Here is a 19,981-nt window from a genome sequence, read left to right as displayed (position 1 = left end):
TCGGCAATAATAAACATATTGTTTGCTATCTGCATGTTGTTTGTTATTTTTTTGCTCATGCTTATCCATGCGGGTCGAGCCTAACCCATAGATCGCATTGCACTTGGGGTCCAACGCCCTAACTATTGATCACGGGGACCAACGCCCCATTCACTAAGAGTGCAATTGAATTCTAGGTTTCGGTTTTTTCCTTGAACTCACGACGAGTCTGAGCGGAATAATAATCGAATGCAAACTGACTGAGATTCAACCATTTGTAATTTATAATTTGTAATTTATATTATTTTGAGAGCACATTGTAAGAGTATTTACTTTGTACATTATTATTGTAAGAATCTCGATCGGTGAGTGAACGGTCTGAGTGTCGAATCGATCAAGTCGGCCTATGCTTACCTAGAGAAAAGTAGACCTTAAGCTTCACGGTTTCGGTTCTCGCAAGGAGTCGACCGTTACGTTCTGATGAACTGTAATGTGAGGATAGTGAACCGATTCCTCGATGTATAGGCCTACTTTCCTCTTGGTTTCTTAATCTGCATCGTTTAGTTCATCAAATTTTTGGTGTCAAAACGTGTAAGTCGAGCGCAGCCTAATTCACACGGTAAATAAATAAAACGGCAAGTCTAACAAGTTAGAGTATTGAAAGGGCGTGCGGAATATAGGCCTACACCTAACGGGAACCCCCGAACTCGGACTTTTCGGTTCCGCAACGACCAGTGCCTTAACATAACTAGGTGTATTATTACCCTTAAACCCGGGTAACTTATCGGCCATCGACCTTCCGGTCGTAAAATCGTAGGTGGCGACTCATTCTCACGTGTATTCGTCACATATCCTCGGGAAGATTGACACTCCCAAGCCGCGTGTTTGAGATGGGCATATGCGGGCCTTGACGAGAGCAGATTCAAGTCCATACTGCTCCCCGATCTGCCCCCACTCTCTATCTCTCTTTATCTATTTTGAGAAATAGAGAGGATGGGCAGATTAGGGGAAGGTGCTCTTCTCCGCCGATCGCCCCCTCAGTCAAGGTCGTTGGAGGCCCAAGAGCTCTCCAACGATCTCTTGTTGGGTGTAGGGCCGACAATTGGCTAATGAGGTGCCCCATCCCCTTCCTTTGTTTGCTCCCGGCAGCTGTTTCTTCTTTTTAATGTATTTTTTCATATTTTTTAATGTTATTTTGTCCACGTGATCAGAGTCGGGGTTCACCGCAAAGACCAACTCAGCTTTCCATCTATTTTTGCAACCCTCGTTAAATGGCGTGCTAGATTTAACAGAGAAATCATGATTTGTGCTATGTCATGCCAAATTTTAAAAATGTGCTAAGTGGTGAAAATATGGTCAATTCATGCTATATAGTGCTACTTTTCCTAAAAGGTAAAATACAAAGTCGATTGAAAAATGATTAGCAGTCACAAGAGTATGAAACTCTTATTTCACTCTCCTCACGATGCAGGAAACTCCAGAAATTTAGTAGTATGTACAGATATGTGTAACTTTTAGGAGAATGTGTCGTTCCTCTTATCCTTAGTTGAATCCACCGCAGCAAAAAGATGAAATATGCGCCATCCGAGCAGTAATTTATGTAGAAATAACATGTTTTTGTAATCACATGATTGTTATTTAAAACCGCGTGTTTTTAGTGGGAACCAAAAGTTAAAGTTAAATGTTAAAGTGGGAGGAAAAAAGAAAAGAAGGGTGATGATTGTTCCCTGGGATACCAATAATACCTTTTTGCCTATCACGATGACTAGGCTCGCTCCTTTCATCATTTAATGGGGAAATTGGATGATCAACATTCATACTAATGTCATTTTTATCTTTTTTTCTTCAAATAATTAGGCGGCATTCCAAACAGTTCGTATGATTCTTGACTAATTTACGTCTAAGAATGCGTTAAACTTAAAAGTATATCATTTACGTCTAGCTTGGGTACTCTATGACTCGGCGCTCATGGGATTTAGACCCCCTTCGTCATGATCTTTCAACTTTCATGATGGGCGTTAATTCGTGCTGAGGATCGGTAACAAGCCCGGAAGTAATTATGTGGTGGTAACAGTGATAGATATTTACGTTGCGTTGGAATATTTGTTTAGGTAGCTATTTATATATGTATTTAGGTAGCCATTTATAAATGTATTATAAAAATGGTTCAAATTTCTATGTTTAAGGAAAAAAAAAAAGGCCAGATAAGAGGAAGAATAGAAACAAAACAAAACAAAACAAAACTTTAGCCATCCCAGACACATGTACCTGCCTGAGCAGGGACTAATTAAGCTTTGGCAAGCATATGGCGATCTGGTGGGGCCGAAATGGTTCCCATCGCAGGGGCTGTCTAAGATTTAAGGGCCATAATGGAGCCTTGCAGTCAGATGGAACCTAGGTGGGATTTGGGGATTGCCGTAATGTAATTATTAGTAATTCCCATTGTCTCAAAATTATAGATTCCCACTAATTAAATTACCAATTATTCAGAATACTGTGTTTGATATCTCAATTAACATTATTAGGAAAATGTCAAGTTCAAATGCCATTGCAAATTATTGGTAGGAATCATACCAAGAGAGGGATGAAGAATTTGTAATTGGCATGTTTTATTTAGATGTAGGAGTCTATTGGACCGAGTAGATATAGTCGAGCTTATCTCAAGTATTAAAAGGATTTGACCCCAGATGTAGCCTACGAGCAATTTGAACTTGAATCATGCTCCCATATCAAACGAGGGATGGAGTGGTCCAATTCAATAGCATGATTCTTGAATTTTAAAGAAATACTTGGGCCTTGAAGCTTCTAGTTTGCAACTCTTTCCTTTTTCTTTGTTTGTAAAATCCAAAAATTTGAACTGATAAATGATAATATCTAAGTTCTTCTATAAACTCATGGCTTTGACACACTCTAGCATTATATGAGCTCATGGAGAATAGTAAAATTTCCAGTGGCACACAAAAACTTGGACTGATGGGCGTGATACATAAAACTATTATAAAGGTACTTTTTCCACTTATTTTTTTTAAGCGTGGAACAAGAACTCTCAATAGAGACTATTACTATTTTGAATGGCTGAAATTAATTTTATTCGCTTGCCAACTTAGTCATGTTCATAAGGTGCTGCCAACATGCAAACTTTCAACTTGCAACTCTTTCGTTTAACTAATTAATAATTTATTTGAAGCTCCCGATTTAGGCACTGGTTAAAATGAAATTACAAATTATGGGTCACTTTGTAAAAAAAGTAGGCCTATTAAAAAAATCGAAAGTCTCAAAAATCCGTGCCAACCTACCTCGAACAGATCCAAATCTTCGGGTTTTTTAGCACCCGATTTGGCTCTAGTGTCAGTTTACTTTTTGTAGCTCGGATTCGAATATGGTTTCGGTTTCAGAGTTGAAAACCCTTTCGCCCCAAACTGATCCGAATTTATGTTATTTGTATGATTTTGTATTTGGTAAAACTTTGACCCCTATGGACCCTTTTAGTGATAGTGATGCTATTATGGTCCGTGGAGTTTTAATTATCTCAGTGAAATTATTGTTATTAAAGTTTTGTTGATTAATCGAGAAATTTATCTTATTTGTGCTTTTCACTGAATTTTTTTTTAAATCTTTGTCGTATTCGGGTTACCCGTGGAGGGTCGTTTTCTTCTTGATTTCGGATTTGGTTCTTGGGGATAGTTTTTAAAATAAAAAGTTCGACCACTTTGGATCCTCGAAAATTTTCCCTATACCCCGTAGTTCCCCACTGAACTGCCCCGTGCATAGCCCCAAAAAAAAAAAGAAAAGAAAATTAAGGGAAAAAAAAGAAGATTCTCAAAAGGGGCATTTGTGTCCTTGGCGATTAAAAGTTAGACACTAGTAAAAAACCCAACCATTTCGGATATCTGAAAATTTTTCGCATACCCGCACCGAACTGCCTCATGCACAACCAAAAAAAAAGAAAATTAAGGGAAAAAAAAAAAGATTCTCAAAAGGGGCATTTACGTCCTTGGCGATTAAAAGGCAGACGCCCGTAAATCTCGGGGCGGTTGGGACCTTTGTCTGTTTGTCATAAAAGCGGGCATTCCCAAGCACCCCCGTCCCGTTTTTATTAATTCTTCCGCTGCTCAGTCAATCAACCAAAAAAAAAAAACTGATTAAAAGTCACGGCTGCTTGTTCTGCCCTTTTCCGCCTTTTTTTTATTTTATTTTATGCAAAGAGCAAAGATACTCTTAGCTTTGTTCTGTTCTTTGTTTTATTTAATTCTTCTGGTGAGCTGCATTGCATCCCCAGATATTAAATTATTACATCATTAATAATAACTAGATAGATCCATGCTCACGCTACGCTTAGAATTTATATGACTCTGAATTATTGATAAGTAAATTTAAATTTTTAATTTTTAATTAAAAGAATATATTATATTAACCTAAGGTGGGTTATCAACCAATGCTAATAATTTGTAAATTAAGTTATTGATAAATTTGTAGATTAAGTAATTGATAAAATTTTTTTATAAATTAATTGATAAATAATATTGATATAAAAATCAAGACCCGTCCAATGAGAGAGAGAGGGGGAAGTGGTTGAGAGATATGGTAGTTAATTAAGGATATATCTACAATTGTCATCCTATTTTAGTGATTGTTACTAGTCAAAAGTATTTTTACAAGGGTATTTCGGGAAAGTGATTGTTACAGTTTCTTTTTCAGTATAAACAGTATTAGTAATAGATACAGTAAATTAATAAGTTTATAGTTTGATGCAGGCCATTTGAAGTATTGAAAAATTACATTCTACGGCTTTATTGATGTGAACAAGATTGTCGTGAACACCAATGGGTTCTTGAAGTTATACAAAAGAGAAACTACCATTATTTCACATGCAATTATTTTAAGAAAAACCTAAGAAATTATTATTGCCCGTCTTTGAAACCAGTCAAACTTTATATGATTAACACGAACTTGTTAACCTATGCGACTTATTTGAGTTTCTCAAATAGAATAATCATTATCAATTAAAGAAAAAGAGCATTGTTTTGAGGGAAAATAGGCTGAAAAATTATTTGCTTTCATAAAATTTATTGATCTATCAATTTTTTAAATTTTGACTGGAAAAATCATAACGTTTACCTCTATTTTCCTGATTTACTAATACGTTAATTGAGCCGTCAAAATTGCTGATGTCGCAGACGGTTACCTACGTGGATGCTATGTCATTAATTTTTTAACCTAAAAAATCACGTAGTTTGCTTTTTTCCCCCATCTACCAAAATATCAATAAATTTTCCCTTACTTATCAAAATATCAATAAATTTTCTCTCATCTACCAAAATATCAGAGTGCGTTTGGATTTAGAGTAGAGTTGAGTTGAGTTTTGATTTTAATTGGTTTGTAATAATTGTTTTGTTGAATTATGAGAAAAAGTATGAAAAAGTAATGAATAGTTAAGAGAATTTAATATTAAAATTGAATTGAATGGTTAAAAAAATAAAAAATAAAAAAGTAAAGATTGTGTTGTTGAATTAAAGATAAGTGGAGTTGAGTTGAGTTAAGTTGAAAATTTTTTAAAAAACAAACACACCCTAAAATTCTTATAGTCTGCTTTTGTTCCATCACCTACCAAAATACGGCTTCTTTCAAAAATCACATCTACCAAAATATGACTTCTTTAAATCTCTATAAATTTGAATTATGGACTTATATATATGTATGTTGATTTGAATGTTAAAAGAATTTTTAACAGAAAAGAAGTGTTAGAACAATTACAAATTTGACATTTGCAAATTTTAAAAATTTCCTTATTTGTTATCATATTAAATAATATAGGAAATTAGATATATTATATTGCAAAGACAATAATCATGTCAAAATAACCATTCCAACATAACTTATGCACATCATCATTTATAAATTTTTAGCATGGTTCAACTTGTTAGACACGAGTTCTGTTGGAAAAGTTATTTTTATTATGGTTATTGTCTTTGTATTATAATATGTCTAGGTTCCTATCTATATATATATAAAAGCAGGATAAAAGTAGGTCGTGTCAGATGGTCTCAGAACACTTCATTCCTAAATAGAATTTTCTCGATCTTTTGAGCTTTTTCTAAATAATAAAAGTTTAAATTTTATATAGAAATAGATTTGTGGAATTGTTCATTATTTTATCGATTTTATGAGTTTTCTTTATTTTAATATAAATTTTAAATATATATATATGGATTTGTGAACCGACCGTTATTTTCTCAGATATTTTAATTATTTAGAAAAATGAATTTCGTTTTATTTGTAAAGCATATAGATATAAATATCTGGAGTGATTGTCATTTTCTCGCATGTACTTAGTTTAATTTTAGGTACATCCACAATTTGATTTTTGGAGGTTAGCCCTTCAACTCTTTTTTACCGCACATAAAATATTTTAGAATTTTAGGATTTTTCAATTTTATGTTTGTAGTTTAGTTATTAAATTTTGCAGATATGATGAACTTTTATCTTCAGTATTTTCATCATATCTGCATTAGCAAAATTTAATAACAAACAGTCCAAAAAATCTATATCTACATGTACCATGCCAAAATAAGTTGAACCATGCTAAAGTAATCGATCCCCATGTCTAACAAGTTCAACCATACTACAATTTTATAAATGTTGGTATGTATAAGTTCTATTTAAATGGTTATTTTGGCATGGTTTGCCTTTGCATAATAATATGTATGAATTTATATATTACTTAATGTGATAACAGATATTGATATTCTTTTGATTTACAAATGACTAACTTGTAACTGTTTTAATACTTCTTTTCTGTTAAAAATTCTTTTAACATTTAAATCAATATATATATATATATAGGTCCATAATTCAAACTTATAATCATTCAAAAAAGTTATATTTTGGTGGATGTGATCTTTGAAAGAAGTTATATTTTGATAGATGATGAAACATAAGTAAATTATGTGATTTTTAAAGTTATGAATGTTTTGACAGATGATAAAAAAATTATTAATATTTTGATAGATGAAGGTAAAAAAGTAAATTATGTGATTTTTTAGATTAAAAAGTGTGGTTATATCAACAACGTAGGCAACTGTCTGTCATATCAATGTCCTTAACGGTCACATCATCAATTTTGATAGTCCAATTAATGGATAAACATTATATTAAAATTTAAAAATCGATAAATCGAGAATTTTTATGGAAGTGATTGATTTTTTAGGTTATTTCCGTTTTGCAATGACAAGTAGGATTTTTTGGAACGATATTAGTTGGGGCGAGGAGGAGAGAGAGAAGAAAACGAAGGTGACAGGGGGAGAATTTCAAGCCTCTGCCCCCCCAAAAACGATCATCTTCAAAGGTAATTTCATCGAAATTTCGCCTGAATTGATCGCGAGCTCGTCTCGATTGACTATCAACCGTCTCATTTTCAATCCAAAAGCATGTCAATTCACGGCGGCAGGGTCCTTCCGTTGTTGCAATTTCGCATTGATTTGATCCTCTCGTTCCTCAGGCATTCCCGGATCGCGATTTCAGCACCTGAATTGTGGCGTGGAGTGCCGTCTCTCGTGATCCCATTGCTGGGTAGGCGCTGATTTCCTCTGAATTTTCCCTTCGTCTCCCGTTTACTCCTTTGACCTCAAATTTGCAGTTTCCGGTCGGCAATGGCTTCGCAATATCGTCTCACTTTCTCTTCTCTCTCTCTCTCTCTTCCTTTTTTGTTTTGCGAAACAATCCATGAAAATCTCGGTTTTCATGAATAATGATGTTGCTAGTATCCAACAAGCTCCTCTTACACCCTGCATTTCGAAATGGGATGTTTTCAAGCAATTCCGGCAGTTGTTTTCAGCTGATGTCGAATTCGGGACCTCGTATCCCGCAGTGCACTGTACTGAAAGTATCTAATAATAGCTGTTCTTGGGTGAAAAAAATTATTTAAAAAAAAAAAACTGATGTGTTAGAGCTTCAAAATTCCGAGCCCAAACCCTGCGAAAAATTAGAGATCAAATACACTCGCAAGATTTTGTTCACTGGGTGTGACTTGGTGTGTGGTGGGAACATCTGATAGTGACTGCTGATGAACAGTTTCTAATATGAAGTTGTTTTTGTTGTTTAACACTGATCTCATGGTGATAGAGCTGATTGAAGTTTTGATTGCAGATTCAGGGCAGGGTTTGAATTTTCTTGCACAATGGGGGTCATGTCTAGGCGGGTTGTGCCCGCCTGTGGAAATCTCTGTTTCTTCTGTCCCTCTCTGCGGGCAAGGTCTCGGCAGCCTGTGAAGCGGTATAAGAAATTGCTTGCTGAAATCTTTTCTCGTAATCAGGCAAGTTCCTTGTCCAACGAGATTTTCTACCTACTATATATTGATTATGTATGTAAGTTTCCATGGATGTAATTACTTTTGGCAGGAGATTGAGCCTAATGACAGAAAAATCGGGAAGCTATGCGAATATGCTTCGAAGAATCCATTAAGAATCCCTAAGGTCAGGTTCTTCCCATGATTTGTAGAGCATCCCTTATGAGTTGCACCAACTCTCGTGATAACTTTTTATCATTTCGTTGGACAAACACATATTATACGTACTTCTGTTACTATTTGTGATTGCTTTATCATTAGTTAATATATGCCTCAATGTCATGCTCTTCTTACCCAGATTACGGATAACCTAGAGCAAAGATGCTACAAGGATTTGCGCAATGAAAATTTTGGATCTGTAAAAGTTGTATTGTGTGTATACCAGAAGTTGTTGTCATCGTGTAAGGAGCAGATGTAAGTTTGTCAGATCTTTCCATTATTACTGATAATTGCTGCAGAATTTTTAAGTAGTGTATGTTTTGTGTCTTTTTTTCTATTATGTTTACTATTACTTTTGGAGGGAAGCTATTGGTAATATTATAAATTCGCCACGTAATTGGATGATTGAACTTTTGTATAGTGCCCTATGCTTTTAAGCCTGTTCTATGTGTTGAAATTTTTTCTTATAGTGTTATCTGGTTTTATCACGAGAGTTGAATGGAAAAATTCAGTAATCTTAACTTTACTGCTGTTGCAAAGAAGGATTTTATATTTCAGCATCAGTTTCAGTTGAACTGGTTCCAGACAAAAATGTCAGGGTTGAGGCACAAAACTTTCTTTGGCACAAAATTTAAGTTTGAGGCAAACAGAGGAACAAATTGAAGCTCTCTAAGTATCATGGAGGAAGCTCTGCAAAACTTTTGATAGGAAGTATCTTCTTTTACACTCATTATTTGCCATCATAATCTTGTTTTGGTTTGAGCAAAAATCCCATTCACATATTTGCAAGGAATTATCACCATCTTCCTGATTGTTCTTCTTAAAGCATGAAATGGCTTGATCTTTTACTTTTATTTAAGATGTGCTTCTGTTGTCTTCATATATAGATCACCTATTTACTTTTGGAAGAGTTGAAGCTTTTAGTTGATCATGAATATGCTAGAACTTGTATGACGCTTGCAGGTCGCTGTTTGCCAGTAGCTTACTAGGGATTGTTCGTACTTTGCTAGAACAAACACAGCAGGACGATATGCGGATTCTTGCTTGCCTCACCCTTGTCGATTTTATGAATAGCCAGGTAATGTAGTTGATGTTTACTTTGAATCAGCTTCACCACAACAATGGAAAAAGAGCATAAGTTTTTCACTTTTATGCTTTTAAAGATGTCTAAGGGAGAGACTGTCGGTTTAATGCGGTGCATTTCTCGAGCTTAGAAGTGCGAAAATTCTTTTCTTAACCTTTTGCTCTTAATCTGGGTCATCAGTAATCACAGTGATTTAATCCAATGAAAATAGGTTGATGGTACATATATGTTCAACTTGGAAGGTCTTATCCCAAAGATTTGCCAATTGGCGGGAGATGTTGGAGATGATGAGAGAGCTTTACGTTTACGCTCGGCAGGAATGCAAGCTCTGGCATGCATGGTAATGTCCTCTCAGTTTGATCTTTCTCAAGATCAAAATATTATTGATTGCCTACCAAGGATCTGTTTCTATGATGCCTCTTAAGACACCCAATTATGTTTGCGATGTGAATTATGCTTAGATCTTTCATTCAGTTTTCAGTAGCTAGGCACGTTTCTTTCATTACAAACTTCAAAAATTGAATTTATACTTTTCTAGAATCACACTGGAGCATTGGGCTACTTTATTTCAAAGATTTGATCATTCCCGCTATCTTAAAGGTCATTGCAGAAGCTTAAAAGTTGCTTTAGCCCTGCTTACTTTTGAAAAGATATACCTACTATTTCAGATTCCTCCAATTTTTGAAGGAAAAAAGAGAAGTATACTTAGCATCAGAAAACAAACGTTTGAAAGGCGTGGACAGGCACTTCTTTCATTATCATTTTGTCTGTCCAGAAAAGGGAAACATCCACTCTCACCCCACTTCTCAGCTTTGATAAGTTAGTCTTTTTTCTCTCAACTTATGCCTATTTGTATATTTGGCTATCTTGTCCCAGGTATGGTTCATGGGGGAGCATTCTCATATTTCTATGGAGTTCGACAAAGTGAGCTCTCTAAATTTATTCAGTTATCATTGCACTAGAAGAATGTGCCAAATTCAAATCTTCATGACCTTTTTTTTTTCCCCCCTCGAGACAGATTATGTCAGTGATGCTGGAGAACTACACATTTGTGCAACCAATTTCAGCTAGCACAAAGGAAGAAATGCAGGAGCTTAAAAGTAAGCAGCTTACTTCCTTACCAATCGTCTTGACCAATACCGACATGGACCCAACAATGTAAGGCCAATTCTCTTATTTTATGCTTGATGTGGTTTTTTGTACTTTCTTCGCCATCTTTGCATGGTCTGAGTCTTTTTCTCACATTTGATTATCAGTGACCATTCCAAGGATCCCTCTCATTGGTCTCGAATTTGCTTGCGTAACATGGCCCGCTTGGCCAAAGAAGCTGGGACAGTTAGACGAGTTCTCGAGCCACTCTTCCACAATTTTGATTCTGAGAATCACTGGTCCATGAATAAAGGATTAGGCTGTTCCGTCTTGATGTATATGCAGTTACTTTTAGAAGAATCAGGTCGATTGTCTATAACTTAGTAAATTGATCCGTTCACACATCTTTTCCCTTTGGTTCTGCCATTACATTTAAAGAGAATTTACTTTGCTTTCCGTTTTTCATGGCAGGTGCCAAATCAGATCAGCTTTTCTCAATTTTGGTCAAGCATTTAGATCATAAGAGCGTCACTGGAAGGCCTCTTTTACAGATAGATATTGTCAATGTGACCTCACAACTTGCTCGCAATGCAAAGCATGGGGCTTCAGTGACTATTATAGGTGCCATAACTGACCTAATAAAGCATTTGAGAAGGTGCCTGCAGTGTTTAGCTGAAGAGTCGAGCCCTGGAGGTGCAGCGGATAAAAAAAATGCAGATCTCCAGTTTGCCTTGGAGACTTGCATCTCTGAGCTTTCCAATATTGTAAGTGTGTATTATCGGTGCCAAATATCATTTGAGTTCTCTGATATATATCATTTTGGGTTAGAGGTCACTGAAGCAAAAAACAAGAGTAACAGAATAACAAACATATAAAATGTTGTTCACCTTCAAAGTCAGCGTGACCAGTTAAATTTCGTCAGGTGACCAATTCCCTAAAACTGTAAGCTTTTATGAACATTCAGTATGGATGTATACAATGAAATTTTCGAAGGACCGCTAACCAAATCTAAGAGCTTAAACTAGTTGGATGATGTGATATTATAATTCCTATTTCATACTTCCTTTCTATTTGGAATTTTAAATTTTAGGAGAGGAAATAGGCGGATTTGGAGACCTGAACCAAGGTTTGGTACGGTCTAAACTTTTGGAATGTCCACTAACCAGCCAATTCAAAATCTTAAATTGATATTAGAAATAAAAGAACTAGAGGGTCACAGTATTGGAGATTAAAACTTTTACTCGGATGTATGCTGTGACTGACATTTTTGAAAGCTTTATTTGTAGGAAGGGGCACCAACAGACGTAAATCAATAAATTCTGCCAAAAAAATCGTGATACATGTTCCAGATGATAACTCTCAACCTACTTACTAATTTTTTTTTGACTGGAGTTAATTAATTGGTCCTTGGCAGGTGGGAGACATTGGACCTATTCTAGATATGATGGCTGTCGTGTTAGAGAGTATCCCTGTTGCTACAGTAGTTGCCCGATCAACAATTTATGCTGTTTATCGGACTGCACAAATTATCTCCTCAATCCCCAATATATCATATGATAAGAGGGCAAGTGGACTATGATCATCATGCAGTTTTCTGTTTTCCATATATTTAGACTTTTTGACAATAGACTAACAATCAAACTTAACTTAATCAGGCCTTTCCAGATTCCTTGTTCCACCAACTGCTCCTCACAATGGCCCACCCAGACCATGAGACACGAGTTGGGGCCCACAGCATTCTATCCACAGTGCTCATGCCATCCTTGCTTTCTCAGAGAAGGAAGCGCTCCGGAACTGTTCTCGTAGGTAACTCAATGAAGTTAAGGGACGGAACTTTCTCAGTTCAGGAAGAAGGCAAAGACCTAGAGGAAGTAAACCATTCAGAGTCCCCTGGGGAAAAATCGCTGCCTTTTGCCTCTCATAGCCAATCATACTGCTTTAAGCTTGCATTGACCGATGGAAAAACAGTAAGAGGACTCTCAGTTTCATAAGCATAATTTCTAGACAGCTGAAAATGCACTGCTCTGTTTCTTTGCTCTTATTATTCTGCTTAAATGGTTTTCAGGAGGTAACTTCCCTTCGGTTGAGTAGCCACCAAGTGAGTCTTCTTCTCTCATCGATTTGGGTTCAGGCAACTTCAGCAGAGAATACCCCAGCAAATTTTGAGGCCATGGCACACACTTATAATTTGTCTTTGCTGTTCACTTGCTCTAAGGTGAGGTTGATACGTGCCATGTTATTGCTAGATTTTATCTGTTCTCTCTTCAGAAATTGTGGGTCCCCTCTTTAAATGCCAATGGATGCCAAGAAAAAAGTTGCAATAGAAAAACCTTGGGAGGAGTACAAATTGTCTTCATTGGACATATTTGAATGATGACTGATACAGAAATGTTAACCATTTAAGCTTATTCTCTTATTATGGCTGTTAATTTAAAATTAATAAACCACACATTCATCTAGCAAGGCTAACACTTTTAGAGCAGTTACCAGTGCTCATTTAAGAGTTTTACAATGACTATTATACTGGTCCATTTGCTGGTCTAAACACTTTCCTTGACAGGCCTCCAATCACATGGCTTTAGCACGATGTTTCCAGCTGGCACTGTCGCTTAGGAGCATCTCCCTTGAGCAGGAAGGTTAGTAGAAGATTGTAATTTTCCACAAATTATGTTTTCAGTAGTAATTGCAATTCTTGCTTTATCTTTTTTCAGTCTTAAAACTACTTTAAGAGCCCATTTTTTGTTGATTAGGGGGTGTTCTCATCTTTTATCTATAATTATATGTGTGTCTTGTTTAATTCATAACTAACAATTTAACGAACTTCAGAAGAAGGGTTTTTGCATGCAATGAGTCTTAAGTATTCTTATGTAATATGAAGTCTTATAATGTATTGCTCTCTCTTTGTACTTTTTTTTTCCCTCTCAACTGAAGGAGGTCTGCAACCATCTCGAAGAAGATCATTGTTCACATTGGCATCATACATGCTCATATTCTCAGCTCGGGCAGACAATCTTCCTGATCTTATTCCTGTTGTGAAAGCATCATTAACAAAGAAAACGGTTATGCCCTTCTTCCCTCTCTATCTTTGTCTTCGCATTAAACATATTAACAACTGCTGGTTCAGGAAGGTTCCTCTGTGAAATCTGCAGGGTCTACTAATGCGTAAAACTGCTTGAAATCAACAAGTGAACCTGGAAAATATGAGCTTTTGACTGACATGATATGTGATTTAATTTTTTCTACTCCACAGATGGATCCTTACCTTGAGCTGATTGACGACATCAGGCTTCAAGCTGTATGCACAGAAGCTAATGTGGAGGCAATATCATACGGGTCAGAGGAAGATGACACTGCTGCTCTAGAGTCTCTCTCAGCAATATGTTCTGATGATCAGCGCTTGAAAGAGATCATACTCTCTCACCTAACAATGAAGTGCGGGAATTTCTCGGAGGTAAAAATGAAAATGTGCTTTTACATTTTGATCTGAAAGATTGTTACAATACTGTCTCTAGTTAACTAAAGTGCCAGGGAGGGAGGAAACTAGTAGATAGCAATATTATCTAGAGACTATATTTAAGAGTTACTTTATTGCATAATATCAGAAATTAATTAGTAAGCATCTGACTGTTCTATTATACTCTCTTCTTAGTATGGTTCTTCTTCACAAAACTTTTCCAATAATCTTTGTTTTATGTTTGCTCAGAAAGAGGGGAAGGGAATCCAGCCTCAGCCTTTTGAACCCTTCTCACAGGGTTTGTTGCTTGTAGTCCTATTGGACTCTAATAGATGAATCAGCGCTTATAACAAATTAAGTTAGGCCAAGTTCTGATACTCGGGAATTTTACTAGTCTCTAGGAAGTATCAGTTGTTGAAAGATTTTTATTTTAATATCTACGTGCATTGGTGACTGTATTTGCAGACATTAATTGTAATGTTCAGAACTTATGGTTCAAGTCTCTCTAATTCTTGGTTGCAGGAGGAGCTATCAAACTTCAAGAAACAATTTCTACAATCTTTTTCACCTGATGAAGCCTATCCTTTGGGTGCTCCATTATTCATGGAGACCCCAAGACCATGTTCTCCTCTTGCCCAAATTGACTTTCAGGCTTTCGATGAGGCACGCACTATTATAAACCCTATGTTACACTTGTTTGAATGAGCGAGAGAATGAGTGAGGTTTCAGATGTTTTTAATTTTGATCAGACTAATCTTTTTCTTTTTGTATAATCTATTTTTTCAGATGATGCCTCCAGCTTTCTTAACAGATGATGATGGATTCCCCGAACCAAGTGGAAGTCAGTCGGATCGTAAAACATCACTTTCTTCTAGTGCAGTTGACATACTTAGTGTTAGCCAGCTATTGGAATCGGTAAAATACTCATTCATATGTACATTTTTATCATCCACTGGCTCTTTTTTTCCAATTAATATAATTTGGGTCATTCTCTATACGCACTACAAGCAAGGTGCTGAAGAGACTTCCCTGGAGAAAAGTTCTCATAAATTATGTTGCTTCTTGCTCTTAATGCTGTAGTGTTTTATTTATCATCTGTTTAGCAAGTCCTTTTCTCTTTGCTACTTCCACTAAAGAGGTCGGTAATTAAGGGAATGGTGATGGCAGGTTCTTCAGAGGCTCTTTGTCAATGGGGAAATCTCACTCTGTTATATTTTGTGACAGATATGATTGGGTTTCATCCCACTTCGATTTTTATTTTTTTAATAATTAAATTGTATAAATGCCGATTAAAATCATGAATTTGTGTGGTTGTGAACTGTCCCAGCTTTCCATTTACTCAATAGTGTCAGGTTGCAGTTGCACTTCTGAAAATTAATACATCAATTAAAGCTTGGAGACTTGGTTCCCCGAAAAAATAAAATATGAACAAAGAGTAAAGTGCATTTATAGTACAAGAAAACAGATATCTAGAACTGCTCTTTAAAATCAGATGAGATGTCTATTTTGCCTTCAGTTTCGGGAAGAGAGACATGTTTCATTAATTACTTGGTTATGAGAATAGCAGATTCGCTTCAATGTAGATGTATATCCTTACATGAGTTTTCATTTGCGCTTGTCTGTCAATAGGTTCTCGAGACAGCTCGACAAGTCGCAAGCAACCCGGTCTCCTCCACGCCTGTCCCATATGACCAGATGAAGAGTCAATGTGAAGCTCTTGTCTCGGGTAAACAGCAGAAGATGTCAGTCCTGCACAGTTTCAAGAATCAGCATGATTCCAAGGCACTAGTTGTTTCTAGTGAAAATGGAGTTGACAGCCCTACTTCTCCTAGCTCGGTGAGTATGTCTTAATAACTAAAAGAGCATTTAATTGCTCTTGATTGACTCTATGAATAAGTTCTTCTGTGCTACTGAAAAATTCATCTCTTGAACATATAACTAATTTTGGAATTTCAGATACTTGAAATAAGAGCATTTAATTGTTCTTGATTGACTCTATGAATATGTTCTTCTGTGCTGCCGAACAATTCATCTCTTGAACACATAACTACTTTTGTGAACTTCAGATACTTGAAATAAGTTGATCTAGCTTCTAAGAGATGAAGGTAGTAGGAAATTGCACATATCAAGGTTGGATAAACCTTTGTATCCAAATGGGGACAAAGGCCAATTTGATCGGGCTGACCGAGAACTAGAGTTCCTTGCCAGTCCAGTCTAAAAGAATAAAAAACTGCCTTCAAATCCATTGATAGGATAGTTTTGTCTGAAGATCCCAGTTTGCTTTGTAAACCGGCTTGTTCAATCTCTTGTTTTTATTGAGATCGTCCTTTGGCGACTTCTTAGTACTTAGATTGAATAACATCATTTATTTAAGAATCTATTTCCATTGCTTTCCTGTGATTGTAATTTATAATTGTCATTCTCGGGGTGCTTTTATCTTGCAGAAGGACATGGAGTTCACAGAATCGGATCTAAAGCTCGTGATTGTGGACCAGCCAAAGGTCCACGATCAGCCGCTAGTCTGCTCTAGGGAGTACCACCAGAATTCCTTCAGACTACCACCGTCGAGCCCATACGATAAATTCCTCAAAGCTGCCGGGTGCTGACCATCAAGTATCGAGTCAGTTAATCATACTACAGCCACTACGAGATATGTATATGTATGGTTCATATTCTTAAAATTTTATTCTTTTAATTCTTTGCTCATAGATAGAAGAAGACCGCTTTGTATATTTGTGGTTGGGTGATGCTCCCTGCCTCTCTCCTCCTCCATGCCCAAATGCATGAGATTAGAAAAAGGGGAAATTAGAGGTAATAGGATCGCTAATGGTTTCGATGAGCTGTGGATTTGAGGAAATTATCGGATCTGTATTTTGTGTATTTTGTTAGAAAAGTCTGTTTATATGTGTCCTAAAATTGCAATAACGTGATGCGACTGCCAAGATTACCGGCATTTGTGTACGGATTAGCTCCAATTAAGAGGATGGTCTATTTTGTGGTTTCTGTTCGGTGTGATTCCATTTATGTTGGGCGATAAAGCTAGGGCTCATCACATATGCTTGGGTTACTCGTCCTTTCTCGTTTCCTGCACCATTTCTCGCTTTCCGGTTAATTTCAATATCTACTCCGTAATTCGAGAGCAGTCTCAAAATGCTCTGCGGAATCTTGTTTGTCTTCTTAACATATACTCTCCTTAGGGATGGATAAAACCACCTCTTTTCACTCCTAATCTTTAGGCTTTAGTACTGCTAAGGCATTGGAAGAAACGAGAGGGCTTTCTTCTTCCTCCTTGCTGAACAAAAAGAATTGCGATAGAGAAGAACAATTTCGAACGCTACCTCGAACGCTGTCGTTAGTTTTCTAACTAGGGCAAAACTGCAAAACCAATTATTATTATAAGATGATGAAAAGATCGCCTCGAGATAAATAAAATCTTCTCGACTCACTTTTCTCGAGAAATTTCTTTGATTTTTAAATTTTATCCGGTTTGAATCTGCCCCCGTTGAAGAGTCATTTGGATTTAGAGCATGTTTCTCTTTCCAACCAAGCGATTAACGGCGTTTCGTCTAGACTTTTCAGTTTGATGATGAACGTAGATTGACCAATTCTTTTCTGGCATGATGTGTAGTTGTGTTTTGACACTACCTATTGGACCAGTAAATATGATATGATTTGCGCGCCATTCTTGGGGGTCAATAATCACGGGAAGAACGTGCTGTGCATTCTTGGCTGATGAGATGGTTCGTTAATTTGTCTGGCTGTTTGAAACTTTTCTCCAAGCTATGAGGGAGAAGGCACATAAAACTATATTGACTGGGCAGGATAGCGCCATGGCCCACGCTATTCGTGATGTTTTTCCTGAGACAGCTCATCGGTTATGCATGTGGCACATCTCTAGAAGTGCGACGCAACATATTCCTCATCTACTGAGAAAAACCGAGCTTCGAGGATGAGTTCAACAAGATTCTGCATGGTTGTGAAACAAAAGAAGAGATGGAACATAGTTGGAGAGTACTGCATGAGAAATGGGATCTTGCTGAGAATAGGTGGTTGAACGTATTGTATTCGTTGAGGCACATGTGGTGTCTAGCTTTTGAACGAGACACATTCTCCGCCTATGGAAGGGAGAGCACAAATAACATTTTCAAACAGAAGTCTTGTGGTACAATGACACTGGTAGAACTTGTGAATCATTAAATATCTATTATATAATATAAAGATTCACAGAATCACAGTCCCTTATTTTACGTATATTGTTTTAAATTTCGTCGATTAACCTTCTAAAAACTATTTTATCAAATTTTGTCAAATAAGCTACTCGACTTTATCATTATCCTTTCATATTTTTACATGTATTTTTTACATTTAGAGGTTAATTCATATAAATCTTAGAAATGTTAATAATATTATTTAGTTTAAAAATTTTGGGTTTCCACGTTGATTATATTTAAGAATAGCATGATTATTGTCATATTCGTTTACATACAAGTTGTAATATATAACTAGGTATATGCGCGTGCAAAAGACTACAGAGATTTTTCAAATTTGGAAATTTCTATTTTATCCATTTACTTACGGCTTGTAATGTATGTGTAGGTATGCATGCGTGCAATATACGGTTGAAATTTCTCAAATTTTAATCAAATTATTCTTCAATCTTGTCAATATTAATACATATTATTCAAATTTAATTTATGTCCTTAAATCTCGTGTATTATGCCATGCAATTGTAGATTATATATATATATATATATATATAAAATTCTGTTTGAGCAACACTAAGCAAATTCTGTTTGAACAGAAAAAAAAGGAAAGAGAAAAAAAATAAAGAAGTGCAGATGAATGGGGTATTGAACCTAGGAAGGTAGGGTGTAATGCCATCGCCGTACCATTTAAGTATAACTTTCTTGACTATGTGCCTCTATCACCGAATGGATTATTTAAGTATTCATGACAAATAAAAATACGTAAAAAATCTATCTTTGATAGCTGGCACCTCGGAATGCGAAGGGATCGATTTTAATGTTTTTGTCTAAAGTATGTTATTTTTACACTGTTACATGATTATATATCATTCTTACATCATTATATATTTAATATGTAAATAAATAAATAAGTAAATAAAATATTAATTTAATGAAAAAGAGATGTTGAGAGTATAGAACTTTTGTTCACTCTCTCCTAGGGGAAGATGGACCGGTTTGCATTTATATTAACACATATTATTCAAATTTAATTTATGTACCTAAATCTTGTGTATTACGCCATGTAATTGTGGATTATATATAATTCTGTTTGAGAAACACTAAGAAAATTCTGTTTGAACAAAAAAAAAGGAAAAAGAAAAAAAGAAATAACTGCAGATGAATGGGGTATTGAACCTAGGAAAGCAGGGTTTAGTTGCTATCACCGTACCATTTAAGCAAACATCTCTTGAATACATGCCTCTATCACCGAATGGATTATTTAAATATTCATGATAAATAAAAATGAGTAAAAAATCTGGCTTTGACGGCTAGCACCTAGGAATGCGGAGGGACCGGTTTTAATGTTTTTGTATAAAGTATGTTATTTTTACACTGTTACATGATTATGTATCATTCTTACATGATTATATATTTAATATGTAAATAAATAACTAAGTAAATAAAAAATTAATTTTAAAAAAAAGAGATGTTGAGAGTATAAAAACTTGGTTCACTCTCTCCCACGGGGAGATGGACCGGTTTTCGTTTATTTATAATTTAATCTGAAGTCAATATTAACACATATTATTCAAATTTAATTTATGCACCTAAATCTCCTGTATTACACAATGCAATTGTAGATTATATATATATAAAATTCTGTTTGAGCGACACTAAGCGAATTC

At 35.8% G+C, this 19,981-nt stretch overlaps 1 protein-coding gene across 3 annotated transcripts; it reads left to right on the top strand.

Annotated features, from left to right (window-relative positions):
- The first annotated feature begins 7,182 nt into the window (after window positions 1-7,182).
- On the top strand, window positions 7,183-17,112 carry LOC116196140 (protein SEMI-ROLLED LEAF 2). Of its 3 annotated transcripts, XM_031525719.1 has the most exons (21): window positions 7,183-7,324; window positions 7,478-7,548; window positions 8,125-8,290; window positions 8,376-8,450; window positions 8,622-8,737; window positions 9,446-9,560; window positions 9,778-9,906; window positions 10,443-10,490; window positions 10,585-10,724; window positions 10,823-11,019; window positions 11,127-11,419; window positions 12,070-12,219; window positions 12,311-12,622; window positions 12,721-12,870; window positions 13,216-13,291; window positions 13,587-13,714; window positions 13,906-14,106; window positions 14,632-14,772; window positions 14,896-15,024; window positions 15,739-15,945; window positions 16,554-17,112. In XM_031525719.1, exons 3-21 carry the CDS (start codon window positions 8,156-8,158, stop codon window positions 16,713-16,715), a joined length of 2,904 nt encoding a protein of 967 aa, XP_031381579.1. In that variant the 5' UTR covers window positions 7,183-7,324; window positions 7,478-7,548; window positions 8,125-8,155; the 3' UTR covers window positions 16,716-17,112. The 3 variants fall into 3 exon arrangements, with proteins under 3 accessions (XP_031381579.1, XP_031381581.1, XP_031381580.1); XM_031525721.1 differs by lacking the exon at window positions 12,070-12,219; XM_031525720.1 differs by lacking the exon at window positions 7,478-7,548 and having other exon boundaries at window positions 7,216-7,324.
- The last annotated feature ends 2,869 nt before the right edge of the window (window positions 17,113-19,981 follow it).

The sequence above is a fragment of the Punica granatum genome, chromosome 2 (assembly GCF_007655135.1).
Source record: "Punica granatum isolate Tunisia-2019 chromosome 2, ASM765513v2, whole genome shotgun sequence".
In the NCBI taxonomy this organism is placed as follows: domain Eukaryota; kingdom Viridiplantae; phylum Streptophyta; class Magnoliopsida; order Myrtales; family Lythraceae; genus Punica; species Punica granatum.
This window is presented reverse-complemented; position numbering and strand designations above follow the sequence as displayed.